Source organism: Thunnus thynnus, chromosome 12, assembly GCF_963924715.1.
Source record: "Thunnus thynnus chromosome 12, fThuThy2.1, whole genome shotgun sequence".
In the NCBI taxonomy this organism is placed as follows: domain Eukaryota; kingdom Metazoa; phylum Chordata; class Actinopteri; order Scombriformes; family Scombridae; genus Thunnus; species Thunnus thynnus.
The window spans coordinates 4,622,580-4,637,132 of record NC_089528.1 but is presented as its reverse complement, the minus strand read 5'-3'; the positions used below and the strand labels follow the sequence as shown (position 1 = coordinate 4,637,132).

At 37.7% G+C, this 14,553-nt stretch overlaps 2 protein-coding genes and 1 non-coding gene across 4 annotated transcripts; 1 reads left to right on the top strand and 2 right to left on the bottom strand.

The window, feature by feature from the left end:
- Nucleotides 1-685: 685 nt before the first annotated feature.
- On the bottom strand, nucleotides 686-9,092 carry trnau1apb (tRNA selenocysteine 1 associated protein 1b). Of its 2 annotated transcripts, none has more exons than XM_067604934.1 (9): nucleotides 8,684-9,092; nucleotides 7,437-7,534; nucleotides 6,850-6,949; nucleotides 5,901-5,953; nucleotides 4,306-4,434; nucleotides 3,708-3,824; nucleotides 3,077-3,377; nucleotides 2,649-2,691; nucleotides 686-1,891 (listed from the first exon to the last, which is right to left on the bottom strand). In XM_067604934.1, the coding sequence occupies exons 1-9, from the start codon at nucleotides 8,717-8,719 to the stop codon at nucleotides 1,755-1,757; spliced, it is 1,014 nt and encodes a 337-aa protein (XP_067461035.1). In that variant the 5' UTR covers nucleotides 8,720-9,092; the 3' UTR covers nucleotides 686-1,754. The 2 variants fall into 2 exon arrangements, with proteins under 2 accessions (XP_067461035.1, XP_067461034.1); XM_067604933.1 differs by having other exon boundaries at nucleotides 2,649-2,694; nucleotides 8,684-9,091.
- A 986-nt stretch (nucleotides 9,093-10,078) lies between these two features.
- ankrd45 (ankyrin repeat domain 45) lies at nucleotides 10,079-14,216 on the top strand. The gene is made up of 5 exons (XM_067604942.1): nucleotides 10,079-11,332; nucleotides 12,323-12,490; nucleotides 12,589-12,674; nucleotides 13,697-13,835; nucleotides 13,960-14,216. The coding sequence occupies exons 1-5, from the start codon at nucleotides 11,056-11,058 to the stop codon at nucleotides 13,974-13,976; spliced, it is 687 nt and encodes a 228-aa protein (XP_067461043.1). The 5' UTR covers nucleotides 10,079-11,055; the 3' UTR covers nucleotides 13,977-14,216.
- On the bottom strand, nucleotides 10,175-10,246 carry trnaq-cug (transfer RNA glutamine (anticodon CUG)). Its single transcript has one exon. It is a non-coding gene; the product is annotated as a tRNA-Gln (tRNA).
- Nucleotides 14,217-14,553: the final 337 nt, after the last annotated feature.

Sequence of the window (14,553 nt, the reverse complement as noted above, 5' to 3'; positions counted from 1 at the left end):
TCTCAAGTGCAGCCTCACAGAGCCACTAGCATGACTGTGGACTCTTGTTTTCCCATGGTGAAGAGAAATCTTTTGTCAGCTGATTCACTTTGGGAGAAAATGCAGAGAATATGTAGAGGTAGAAAACATTTAACTCCATATAGTCAGTCATATGTAAAGCAAGACCTCTGTATCACCTGCTGTATGTTATAATAAGAGAAGCAGAGAAATGCAGCTGTGACATGAGACACTTTGTAGTATGGCAATGGCAAACAAATCAAGTTGAGGCCATTAACTTTGCTTATGATGACATCACTGTTATCATCAAGGTTGAATTTGTTACACAAAGAATTTTTATCCATAATGTCCAATGGAGAATATTATAGAAGGTATGATGTGGATAGGCAAGGCAAGATATAGGGTAGATTGAGACTGCCTGAAATATTTTTGAATGAATGCTAACAATTTGTTTCGCTGTGCTGGAAGAGTCTTGTCGTCTATATTTAAAACCACACCTTTTGTTTGTAACAATGGGTAGAAAATAAGTTGTGAAGGTGTTACTGTGTCTTTGCAAGCCCTCATGCTGTGTCCTTCATAAGAATAAGATACATACATATCAAAGTACAGAACCAACATTGACTTACTAACTCAAACATGCTGATTGACAGAACCTAACAGTGTTTACTGTAATGAGGAAGAAAGACAATTTTCCTCCTAAATTAGTTTTATTGATAAAATGTCTCCAGAAAGAAAATATATACAAAATATCAGCCATCAAACAGCAGAGAATAAATGCTGCCTTGACATCTGATACAACAAATTCAGCTGTCAACCTCACAAAATCATGACATACAGTTTCACAGCGCTCACAAGTGTTGGGAGGTTGTAGCATTCATCTATTATATAAGTAGAAGATAGATCTTCTTGTCTGGAAAGCAGTGATAAATTACATTTCTGGTTGATTTCTGTTGACTATACTCAACATCAACATCTTTCATAGTGAAAACTCCACCCAGATAACGCTCATTAAATCGATCAGAAAAATTAAAAAACGGAGGAGAAAGGTATTTACTCAAAAAATCCTTCATTAAAAAAAATGAACAAGACACTGATATACAAAGAAAATCTAATTACCATCCTGGACTGAGAGGATGTACATGGCGAATGACAATAAAAGGCATAGTTTTGTCTTCAGAAGACAGTCTCTTCCTCCTAAACGATCAGGGCCATATTCAATAAACTAAGTTAGCTTTTGCTGGTGTGTCCATTTCAACATGGATCAACAAGACCAAACTAAATGATAGTGAAGTTTGTTCCTCAGTGAAATGGTGAATTATTGAAACCACTCATGACATGTAACATATTTAGAAGACCTTGTTGGGTTTAATGCTACAGCTACTGTGAACAGCACAGAGGGTAACTGTGCACTTTGTCCCTCAACTCTTAGCTCTCCCTCCTCTGTGGTGTACAGACGAGTTCATACTACACAGTATGGACTACATACTAACTTCACTCGCTTGTTCAACTCTCTGAATATTACCAACATGGTAAACATTAAAATCAAGTGAACGTTTGTGTGTACTTTGAAGATGAACAGTATATCTATATGTACTGTCAGTCTTTCATCAGGCTGAGAGAAGCACTGATACACTGAACTGAAGTTGGGCTTTTTAAGGTCTCAGTGTGGCTTTAGATCATGGGAGATTATGTGGAGTACGAAATCATAAAAAAAGTAATATTTCAAATTTAGGGAGGGATTCGAAGAGACTAAATTATCAAGAGAGTGAGGGGATAGGGGAGTTAACAGAGTCCAGGGGCTCCCAGTGACAGTTCATCATGGCGTCGTAGAACTCCTCGCTGCGTTGCATAAAATCTTTGTTCCACTGGTCCACGTCACATTCAGGGATGGGCTCTGTAAAATAACACCAAGCAATGATTTATACACATCCACACAGTATGGTGTTTATCTGTACATGCAAACAAATGGTATGGGCCTAAGTCAAAGCGATTGTGATGCAAAAACAATAGAGACAACCCCAAACCAAACCTGGAGTTATGAATTTAACAAGTTATATCAGTAAACTATTTACGATTACAATTCCTTAAAAAGGGTTTAATCAGCTGTGACATTACCTAACATTACCACTAACATTTAATATACAAACATTTCAAGGTGCACCTGAAAAGATGTGAAAAGATTCAACAGTTATCTTATTACTTTTTTGCAGAAATAAGTTAAATTGTTTCCTGTATATACAATAAGGGACAAAACTGTGGCTGCTGCTTGACTGACGTTGTTTGTGGGATTATTTAATAACATAAATTAGAAGTGCTTAAACCGATGCGAACTGTGTCCTGAGTTAATAACTACAGACTTACTTTTGTAATGATAACAAGTGTTACCGGGAGGCTGCAGTGAGGGCGTAACGTCAGGTGCAGCAGCTGCTTTGCTAAAGCAGTCAAACACGCTGCACTGCACATTATAGCAGCAACGTCTGTCCAAGAGCTTATCAATATTTCAGTACTGACCAGTCAGCAACTGGTACCAATTTAGTACTGGTTCTCAATATCCATCCCTATTCCTGAGTTATTTTGGCAACATAACATTGGGTCTGCACAGGCAGCAGACACTGAATGGTAATAAATATTTCACTGAAAACAGGTCTTACCTTCTGCATTATCTTCATCTATATCCTCAGTCTCCTCATGGCTCTGCTGAGGAAAGACATCAACTTTGAAAATATATGCCTTTAACAAGAAATCTGAATGGACACAATCATGCTACAAGAGCATAAAGGCACATATTTACATCCAAGATAGTTGCACTACTAACAGAACATTTGTGCACCTCTTGTGTCATATATGCTGGTTTGTGTCAGTGAGTTATTTGATTTAAGTCCATGTAAAGGAAAACCAGAGATTTCTTTTCAAACACATTATACATGTTAGAAAATAACTGCTGAAAACACATGAAAAGACTGAACTATCTTATGTTGCTCAGATATCATTTTTAGCTCGTAGCTTAAGGATATGAGCATTCCATATATTATATGGTATAACTTCCATTTGAGCATGAGTATCCAAGTATTTCACTGACCTCTACAGCTCCTGACATGTCAGTGGGTGGCATCCCCATGGGAGGTGGTGGCATCACATGGCCTGGTGGGGGGTATCCGTATGGCCCATAGTTGTAGTTGTAGCCACTGCCGTATCCACTATTATAGCCGCTGTTATAGCCGCTGTTGTTGTAGCCGCCGTACTGGTCGTAGCCCCCCCACTGAGAGTAGTAACCCCCCTGACCCCCGCCGCTGTTACTGCCATAGTAACTGGACTGGGACTGGTTGTAGTTGCTATGGTAATTCTGGCCCTGGCCCCCATGGTAGTTGCTCATCTTCTGGCTGCAAAATAATAAAAATAGATATAAGTTTCAATAATACTCACATCTCATGTCATCAAAATTAGACATCTGATTTAAACATTCATGCAACAAAATGTTATGTGTTTCAATTGAATATTAATGGGTTTAAATTCAGAAAACATGAACATAGTCTGGAATAAGAGTGTCACCTATGGATGGCTTTGGGGTGCAGGTTTGAAGTTTCAAAGAAAAAGTTTATTGTTATGTGTTACTTCCTTTATCTGAATATACTTACACTTCTAAAATTATACGATTAAGATCCTTGATCATACCTTTCTATGGACTGATGAGATGATGTGCAGTATCTTACCTCTTTGCTACAGCGATACTGAGTCTGAGCGGTTTACCCCCGAGCATCGTACCCTGGCACTCCTCGATCGCCTTCTTCTGCTCGCTCTCCTCTCCAAACTTAACAAAGCCGTAGCCTCTGCAAGTCAAACAACAGTCAGCCCTTCTATCCTCATCACCACACACTCCATACTTGGCATTTAATCACCTTATAATGAGAAACAGAATATAATGGGTATTATTATGGTAGAACTGAAACTTGTTGTTTTACTTTTAACATGAGGTAGCATCACTTGAATTGTGAGTTGCTCTTGCTTAGCCTATATGGGGAAAACAATAGTTTTAGCATAAGACGGCAAGAAAACATTTTTTTTCAGCCTTTTTCGAAAATAGATGAAGATGTACTGGAGGTCAACGTCCATTGCACCGCTATGCAAATATTCATTACATCACAGAAACCAGGACATTTTTTATATAATATTCAATCCAGAACAGAATACACCATATCAAAGAAATAAAATAAATAATATATAGTTCAAGAAATCTTCCAATGTTAAGCAGAATACATCTAACATCACTAAAGCCATGGCGTCGTCTGGTCCACCTGTGAGCTGACGTACCTGGAGTATCCATACTGGTCAGTGACTACTTTGGCTCCCTTGCAGGAGGGGTACTTCTTAAAAACCTGGTGCAGCTGGAAGTCGTCCACCTCAGAGGCCAAGTCGCCCACAAACACTGAGAACTCCGGCCTGAGAGAAGTAAACACTTTACATCAAATCACCTTTTATACACAGATATTACTGTCAAGCATTAAAGGGACAGCAGGCTTCTGGGAAATTTTACCATTTTATTCTTTTAAATCAGGGACACAACTGAGGCATGCATAATTTTGTCTGAGTCTTTGACACTGAGTAAGAGATAAATGGGAACATTTCCCTCAAACCTGTACTGTCTCTTTCATTTCTTGATGTTCTTGATGTAATTTGCATACACACGCATAAAAGTACATCGTTTGCATACATGCAGCAGTCAAACAGACAAAAAAGTGAGGGAAGCACTGATATGAAAATTCTTCACACTATTAATAGATTGTTTACAAAAATCTATGCAGATGCCAACACTGTTAATTCATTTATTCCTGTTTGTCCATTTGTCTTTCACCTGCCTAAACACAGCTCACCGAGGACCATCATTTCACTGAGGCTACACGCTAACCTACAAGTACTGCTGCATTTATATAGTTTCTATTGTTTACTCCTACACAATAATCAAACTTTAAGCCAATTTGACTTTGGAAAATTCGAAAAGATGATGACAATGTAGCTGTAAAAGTTTACAGTTTCAATGTAAACATAACTTCTGTTTGTTTTCAAGAAACTCCCTTTAAAAAGGTCCTGCTCATCCATGCAGGTGTTTTCAATCACTCTCACTAATTATACATATGTTGAACTTGGTTGGAGCTACGGTATGCTGGCAATTACATGATGTCATCGAACTGCATGTGACAATAACTGCTCTGCCATAGCAGGTGCAATAGTGGCAACGGGAGACTGAGAGAGCTGTCAATCAAGTACAGCCCACACAGTCTTGGGCTGTATTCACACCAAATCAGGCAATCCGACACTACGGCGTAGGGGGGCTACAATGGTGGGAGTGTGTCGTTTGAGGTACCAGCGAGACAATGAAATGCGATCCAGGAAGTCAAGTTGGAGTTACAGATTAATGCTTTTAAGGACTTATCAGAAGCCAAAACACTGCGCACCGGTTTGTAAAACTCACAGGCAGGATTTTACAAAGAAATCCACCAGGAATGTGTGCTTGCATGTATATGATTGGCCAATACAGCAACTTGCCAGATGACATTGGCGACATAAGTGAAAACACGTGTGTGGATGGACTGTGGGTGTGTGGGGGCTTTAGAGTGTTTGTATTCCATGTATGAAGAGTTTTGGGACTCAACTCATTGCACTAAATATAGATTAGATTATTTTATATTTATATTTTTTCACATTTACCAAACTGTGATATATCAGAAAAATACTCTCAATAATATTGTTATATTGATTTCAACCAGAGTGCCCTGCCTTGGCCAACATGACAGAGATGATGGCATCATTATTAATTCATCTCCACAGAAACAACATAAGTGTGTAGCATTTCTTAAACTTAGACTCAACAGTAAGATGCAAAAGTTAAATGTAGAATCATATCTTACCCTGCCTCTGGCCGTTTGCCGTAGGTGGCATAGTTTAGCTTAAACTTCCGGGGCTGCACAGGGGGGAGAGAAAACACACACTAAGCCAACCTCACACACCAAAGACGTGTAGTATAGCACTGATATTGCTGGAAATAGAGAGTGGAGTTATTATGGTTGTTGTTATTTGGGTTTACATACCTCCACCACCCAGACCAGCCTTTAGCCCATTCCTCAGTTAGTTCCTACCAGAGACTCTATTCCCCAGCTTCAAACAAAGTACATTCATGTACAAGCAGCCTCTCAGCCACCTTCAGCAGCAGGTGAACAGGGGAGCCCACTAGCTTGGCCGGCTCACAGGGCCGACAGCATTTCAAATTCACTAGCAAGCAGCTACAGCTCACAACTTTACACGCCGCCTGAGACTTGGAACGTTTTCAAGGTGGCAAAGTTTTTTTGTTTTGTTTTACATCACCAGATCCCCGAGTAGATTTCCTGTCACTGCAGCCAATACAGAACATATTTTCACTTAATGGTATCTGTAACTGCTATTTAGTTTTGCTTCTTTGTTTAAATTGACTGGGAAAGGCACAATAGTGGTAGTGAAAGCAACACAAACAGCAAATTGAACAAATGTGCCACATTTCACTTAAGTATTAACAAGAATCTGGTGTTTTTACAGAGCAAAATGAAGACCTCACATCACATCGACTTCTAAGTATCCAGTACTGTTGTATTTCTGTCGTAGCAAAGGAGGACCAAGACTAGTTGAGCTCCACTATCCACACTCAGATCAACAATTAAATACTGCTTGATATCATAAAGTCTAATACTGAAAAAAAGAGGAAGGCAGTATTAAATTGTCAATAGAATTTATATATTTATGGAGAAACAATAATTATATATTGCGGAAAGTGGTACATTAAAAGACATATTAGTAGGTATTTTGCAATAACAGCATAGAACTGACCGGGTTTGATCCAGGAACCAGTTTTCCATTGAGTCTTTGGACACAGCGGTCGACACTTGCTTCATCCGCCAGCTCCACAAAGCAGTATCCTGCTGAACCCCTGCACAAGAGGACAGCATGTTAGAGACAGGTGAGGAGAAGCTACTTTCTATAAATATCTTTTTTTATAAAGCCACATGTGAATGGATAATGAATACATATTTATTTATAGAGCACTCTTCAAGATACTCAAAGACGCTCGGCACACACTCGGCAAGTTAAAAAAAGATCATGAACTAAAATAAGAACACTAAAAGGACACTTTGAAAAAGATAATCAACACTGTGAGGAAGTAAATGAAGTGAGGTTACTATAAGGAATATAAGAGAGGTGTGAACTTGTGCGGTGGACAGAGCTATGTACCAGAGAAACAGGTGATTTTGCCATCAATCCTGTTGTTGTAAGGGTGAGCAGTAGGTTGGTCTTAAAACAGCAGGTCGTCGTTTATGGTGGAGGTGAGCCAGCTCTACTAAACCACCAGCATATCTAATATTGTAGCAGTTGCCTTCAAAGCTGTCACACAGAGGTTGGTGTTCTGTATATCCTACCCTGTTATCCTGTGAGTGATGATCTTGACTCCAAACGGTGATTCGCCCATAGCGCTAAAGGCCTGCTTGATGAAGTTCTCATCCATGTATGGGTCCAACTAAACACACATGCAAAGACATGTTATATTCATCAAATTTTAACCATAAACAAACGTTCAATGTACAAACTGTATAAGATTATTATAAAATTATGACAAAACTAGCATCCATGGTCCTTTATAACACTTGTTGATACACTTGTAGCATCAAAGTGGCATGCTTGGGACATTTTTAGAATGTTGTGTAAGAAAGCCATTTTAAATGGTTATGGCATGAAAAGCACAGATGTAAATAATAACATTAAATGATGATCCATTGAGGTGTCCCAGAAACCCAATGCAAAAGAGTCAGAATGCGCGGCACAAAGACATAAGAAAATCCAAACATAAATGGAATTCAGCCGTTATTAATAATGGTGTCTAACACTTTTTCAAAAGTTTAAGTGTTGAAAAAACGGGGAATGAGCCACTAAATATCATTATTCATGTTTCCTTTAACGCTGAACTCGAAGCTAACTTCATCGTCGTGTTTTGTCTCGTCTCTCATTCTTGTTTATTGTGCCTCTTATCTTTCAACAATTATGATTGAAACTGACAGTAGTTTAGCTAAGATTAACACTTGCATAGTTGCTGTACTTAATTAACACTAACCACTTCTTAGCTTAACTTTCGAGATAACGTTGGAAAGCAATGTTTGCATACAAAGCGAAATGATAATAAGCAATGAATCACACTTGTTACTGTAACTACATATAACTAACGCGTGACGTCAACTTCAAGGTGTCAGTTATTTTTGTTTATTTAATTCAGTTACAAAGTTACAGTTCTGGAAATATCCTCCAAACTCAACTCAACCCTCTGCCGATATTAGAGCTCAGAGACTTCACATTATACACATTAACTGTGAACTTTACCGACATTAGCTGATGCTTGCTACAAGGTGAGGAGCTTAACGTTAACGGACAAGGAGTAAGTGTTTGGTGTATCATTTGACCATCAACGTTTAACGTTATACTGTGTTTTGATGAAGTGTGTTCCTCCAGTTTCTACCAACCAAGTGCTTTAGAGCAGAGTTCAGTCTAACCTTTTACGACAAGGGTCACACGCCGTTGCTAACATAACGCTAAACGAGCAAGCACAGCAGCATGCATAGCTAACAAGCTAAGCTAACGATCCCACACTGAAAGAAACAAGAAACTTCCAACATACATCACCCATCCACAGGCTCGTCTGTCTGTTGAACATCTTGAATGTGAGGATCTAGACCAAACTGAAATGTTTATAACGTTAAAAGTTTCCCCGAGCGTTCACGCTAAACAGGCCTACTTGCGGTTCCTCTTCCTGGGTCCTGTCTGGATGGTAACCCTAGATTTACGAAGCTCTCGCGAGATTTGCAAGGAAAGCAGTAACTTAAATCCACACCACGTTTCAAGTGGTAATTTTAACCCAAACCATGATCTTTCCTAAACCGCAATGAAGTGGTTTTGTATCTACACCTAACCACACCTTAACCTTAGTGTTGTCACATAATAAAACAGCGAGACAAGAATATTTTGAAGCGGCTCGTTTCGCAAATTTCCGCAAATCTATGGTTACCATGCAGACAGGACCCTCCTCCTATTCCGACTCTTTAAAAAAAAAAAAAAACTTTATTAACAACACTTGTAATGCAATTATTTATACAGGGAGATAAAATGAAATAATCACAAAAATACAAGTAGACAGAAAATTGTACAATGTAAAAAACATAATACAGAAATTAAGAGAGAAAAATAAATAAATATTAATTAAAAAGTGAATAAGCAATATTGTAAATGAACTTAAATTATCTAGCAATGTTGTCCACAATGTTTCTCAAGAGATGAGATGTTTTGATAGTTCCGCTTTTGATACTTCTGGAAGGTAACCCGCAAGAAGTTAAAAGTCCCCATTGCAACGGTGCTTATCATCAACATTATCTAGTATATTATGTTATTTTGGGAGAAGTTCAGGATCTCTCTGCTTGCATGTCAGATAATATTCACTATGAGCTTAATGCGTTCATTAAATTACAATTCTGTGTTTTGGGTTTTTTTTTTCATTTCTACTTATCTGCACACATTTCTGAATTCACTTAATACGTTTACGACAGTGATAAATGACAAATGATGAGTGATCATGTAGATCTGACTGTGTTGCGTCATGATAAGAAAGCATTTCATAAACAGAAGATTGCTTCACTTAAAACGTTTCTCCACGAATAGAATCATAGCAGAGATGTGTAAATAGGCCTACTCATCAACACACATGTGTTGTTGCCCTAGTTTATTTGAAATTCAGGTTGTACAGGACAATAAATAAATAAATGACTTCTTGATAACCCCTTAACTCCTGTTAATGAATAGTGTGGGTCATACGTGATCAGGTTATACCACTTGGCCATCGATCCTTACTAGTTTTATGATGGCGTTGTACATCAACTTTATCGTTTTCAAAGTATTTTTGACATCATTAAAGATAAGTTAACTCACGAGAGGAATGATAGATGCCTTTTTGTCTCTCTACAGATGAAATGTCTCCAAAAAAATACGTAGCTGTACCTGCTACGAGGTATTGTGATTGATCACCTTGATTCATGTTAATTCATGGTTATTGTGTTTTAATTATATCAAGTAACTAAACAAACCTCGAACAAATCCTTGATCTTGACGCTAAAAAATTAGGTCCTACCGAGATTTGAACTCGGATCGCTGGATTCAGAGTCCAGAGTGCTAACCATTACACCATAGAACCATCGCGTGCACTTCTCCTTAGTATACGTGGAGTCGAAAGTGCCATAATGAAGCTATTGTTTTTAAAGATGATCATAATAGATAGAAAGTAGACACAAATAGATGAGACAGTCATTATCAAACGACATCGAATTAGAGTTAAATGCTACCATTTGTAATTGAGGCTATAGAGTTTGATGCAGTTAGTGTAGTTTCGTAAGCGGTCAAATTAACCCAATGAGAAATTGATTAAATTATTACATCCAAAACGACCAGCAATGAAAGTTATAAGCATTATGTAAATACTGAAATCAACATTTTACTATCCATAATATCACAGAGGTAGTAAAAAAACACAGAATGGATGTAAACCTGCAGCTCGGAGGTCAATATAGCCTGCACACGTCCCTTCATGCTACAAAGTTATAATAAATCATAATAATACATTTGTTATTCACAGAGAAACTCAAAGTGCTAAATAGAACAGACAACATAAAGAAAATAATAAATGCTACTCTTTGAAAGCACGTGTTGATACCTTTTTGCCACTGAAAAGCCCATTTCTGGATACTTGTGATAAAAGGCTTTATTTCCCTGTCAAATAAATTAACTAACACTGACTCAGCTGTTGTCATATGAAGGCTATTATTGATATTTTTCTAATACTTCAGATAGCATATTGGTTCATGTTTTACCTCCAAAAAGTTTTTTGTCTGTTATTAAATGTTTTTTAAGTCCGTGAACAGTAAGAATTTCTGTAACTGTTTCATTAAACTCAAAGCCTTAAGCACGAGGTGACGCTGTAACCATGGTAACAGTAAATTTCAGCCTATGCAGGCCGGACTGGTAGATAAAACAAGTGTGTGCGTAATGACATCGATACAGGAAGAAATCTTTAAATATGTGTTGTCTGGGGACTTGGAGGCCATTAAGCAGTGTTTTGAACGTGAGACTGTTACAGAAGAGTCGCAGGAAGAATTTGACTTGTTCGGAAAGAAGGACGAGGCTGGGAGAAATGCTCTGTTAGCTGCCTGCATGCTGGGCAGCAGCGCCATCGTCTCTGAACTGCTCAATAACGGAGCTCAGGTCAATGAGCAGACTGTCAGAGGTGAGTCACTGGCCACTTTTCTAAGCTTATTACTGTTCAGTTCATTTAAATTGTGTAACAACTAAAGAGAAAAAAGTGCTTTAGCTACTAAACAAGTTGGACTACACAAACACTAAATAACTGAAAAAAACACTTCTTTGAGTCCACCTCGAAGCAACTAAGCGTGAAATAAAGTCAAATTAGCTTTAAATGTCTTTTTGTTTCATACCATAATATACATCTATACATACAACTGGAGATATAAAATACCACACAGCACTAAAATACCTGGTCTCTCACTAACTCTGGTTAACATAGTGATGACCAATGAGGATAATTCATTTTTAATAAATTATGGTCTTTTTTATTCATTAAATTCCCCAATGTTCAATTTAAATCCATTCAATCAACAGAAATAAATAAGAACATGTGTGTATAAACGTTCACATGGTGTATGAACATGTATGTGTGCATCTACATGCAGAGGATTCAGAAAGTACTTCGACCCCTTCACTGTTTGCATACTTTATTGTGTTGTAGATTTACTTTTAAATTGATAAAATTACCATTTTCACAAATGACACGTTTTTAGAAATGTTTGTGAATTTGTTAAAAACCAAAAGCTGAAATCTTTCCTTCATTAAGTATTCAGACCCTCAATTCAGTAATTTGTAGAAGCACCTTTGGCAGCAATTACAGCTTCCAGTCTTCTTGAGTACGTCTCTACAAGCTTTGTGCACCTGGATATGGGGAGTTGATCCTGTTCTTCCTGGCAGACCCTCTCAAGCTCTGTCAGATTGGATGGGAAGCGTCTGTGAAATGCCATTGTCAGATCTCTTCAGTGTGCAACACAGTGACATTGTTGTATACCAGCAGCTCATTTTCATATCTGAGCTGGCCTGAACTCTCAGAGTAGGATGTATATTTCTTCAGCTGCTATAATCACAGTTGTATTTATTCTGGTGTGAGCCAGCCATACATGGCCTCAGTCTGATGCTCTTTGTTTCCCAGGTTATTCATCACTGCACCTTGCTGCTTGTTGGGGTCACCTGGAGACAGTGAGGACTCTGCTTGAACAGGGAGCAGATACACAGGCCAAGACCTTCAGAGGGGAGAGACCTGTAGACCTGGCCAGGAGGTACTCCAAGACAGACTGTGCTGACTGTCTCATCCTGGCAGGTGTGTTGGGCTTGATGTTATGGCATTACTTTAGCAACAGCAGGATTAGCAATGATGTATAAAATTATTAACCTGTATGTGTATTTATCTCTGTGCAGAGGCTGAAAAGGACTTGATGTCATTTGTAGCCTTTGTTAAAGACATGATTTCTGATCCAGAGAGGAGCCTCACAAAGGAGGAAAAGGTAACATGTCCTGTACATCAGGATTCAACAGGTTATCAATCCACATATTAATTATTAAAATATCCCTTTACATAAAATAACATTGCCATGATTGCACATTTTACACTCTGCTATAATAGGCCTCTGTCAGCAGAGAAGAACATTTACTCCACTGGTTAGATTCAAATTGCACTCGGATAGATCAAGAAGACATGTGATATCTCATCATGACCTACATGCATTGACAGACACAATGACAGTTTTTAAACAATAACTTGGCCTAACTTCTTTTTGTCATTCTTTAGATGTGGGTAGCCTTTATTCAATTTTATTTATATAGCGCCAAATCACGTCAGAAGTTATCTTAGTGCACTTTTCACACAGAGCAGGTCTAGACTGTACTCTTTACTTTACAGAAACCCAACATTCACCATGAGCAAGCACAAGGAAAAACTCCCCTTTATCATTCTTTTTTTTCATCTTTCATTTCTTATTTAAATCTTTACAAAAGTCTTCTTTTAACAATACACGGAACAAAAGTAAAGTGGGAAGAGAGGGGGAGCAGTTTCCATTTCCATCCTCAGCAGAGTCTTATTGATTCTGTAATTTGTTACTTCAAGTTTTAGTCCAACACAAAAGAAGTGATTTGTCTGCCGACAGACCAAGAAATTTGCTGCAAGTTTTGACATTAAAGAAGAAAAATAAGAGATAACAATATCCGTCTGCAGTAATATTCCTGAATTTGTCATTCCTGTGCAGAGAAAAATACACCATCATACACTGATCCAATATTATATTATATTTTTATGTCACAACATGCATCAAGTTTTCATTAGCCATAGTTCTCAGTGGTGACACTTTCACTGTGTGTAAACTCTCCTCAAAGTTACTATAAAATGTTAATGTATTTTTTACTGTACATGTTTCACAATAAGATATCAGTGACTATGTGTTGTATTTGTCAGTAACAGACAAATGCAACACATAGTCACTAATGGTTAAGAGTTAAAGAATACAGAAGTGTCTCTTTTGTGCACATCTAGAACATCTGTACACGAACATGCTCTGCTAAGTCTGAATGGATCCAAAGTGTCAAAAACGCAACAGTCTCAGATTTCATGGCCCAAAGGAAAGACATGGAGGACACTCTGCAGCCTATTCTCAGCAAACTATCAGCTCAGTGTAAGTAACTATAGTATTACCGAACAACACGTATTTTACAGTCTCAGTATGGGTTATGAAGTGTGTTTAATTGCATGGTTTAAATCTTTTTGTGACTTGCGGATTGTCTAATTTATTTCTGCAGCAGCAGGAAAGATCTAAGAAGACAGAGGAAGATCTACTATATGTGTAAAATTGTTCTCTGACTAATTATTTGGACATCAAAATTTATATGTAAAGTGTTTTAAGTGTTTTCAATAATACTCTGACACTGTTGTCCCCTGCAACTAATTATTATAACTTAATTTACATTGCACCTTTCTTAATTAAAAAAATGCAAAGTACAGTATACCAGCAAGCACAAAAAACATTATAAAGACAATATAGATGAGTTTGAATGAATCACATTTTCCTAATAGAACATCTTAAAGGTTCAGTTCACACAAATTTTAAAGAACATTTTAGTACTCAGCTCTAATAAAGCAGTACTAGCCCAGCAGATAGTTTTTGCTTTATTTGTCAAGGTTTTGAAATCTGCTGCTGCTGACACCATCGTAACGCAATAACTGCTCACTGCTTTCAGTTGTAGTGCTCACACTGTTGAAAATATGTCTTTCCAGAAATAATGTGGGCTTTACTCAGGATAATCCAGGATAACTGACATGCTGAATAAAAGTGTTGATGTTCTTTTTTTTTCTTTTTAATCAATGTAATTAAAACGGTAATAATAAAAAAAACA

Coding starts and splice junctions, on each gene's coding strand:
- trnau1apb (XM_067604933.1), bottom strand. CDS start 8,719: ATGTTCAACAGACAGACGAGCCTGTGGATGGGTGAT. Junction 5,954..6,849: donor TGGTTCCTGGATCAAACCCG/GTCAGTTCTATG, acceptor CCCCCTGTGCAG/CCCCGGAAGTTTAAGCTAAA. Junction 1,892..2,648: donor AGATGAAGATAATGCAGAAG/GTAAGACCTGTT, acceptor GTTATTTTACAG/AGCCCATCCCTGAATGTGAC.
- ankrd45 (XM_067604942.1), top strand. CDS start 11,056: ATGCAGGCCGGACTGGTAGATAAAACAAGTGTGTGCGTAATGACATCG. Junction 12,491..12,588: donor TGACTGTCTCATCCTGGCAG/GTGTGTTGGGCT, acceptor ATCTCTGTGCAG/AGGCTGAAAAGGACTTGATG. Junction 12,675..13,696: donor GCCTCACAAAGGAGGAAAAG/GTAACATGTCCT, acceptor GTGCACATCTAG/AACATCTGTACACGAACATG.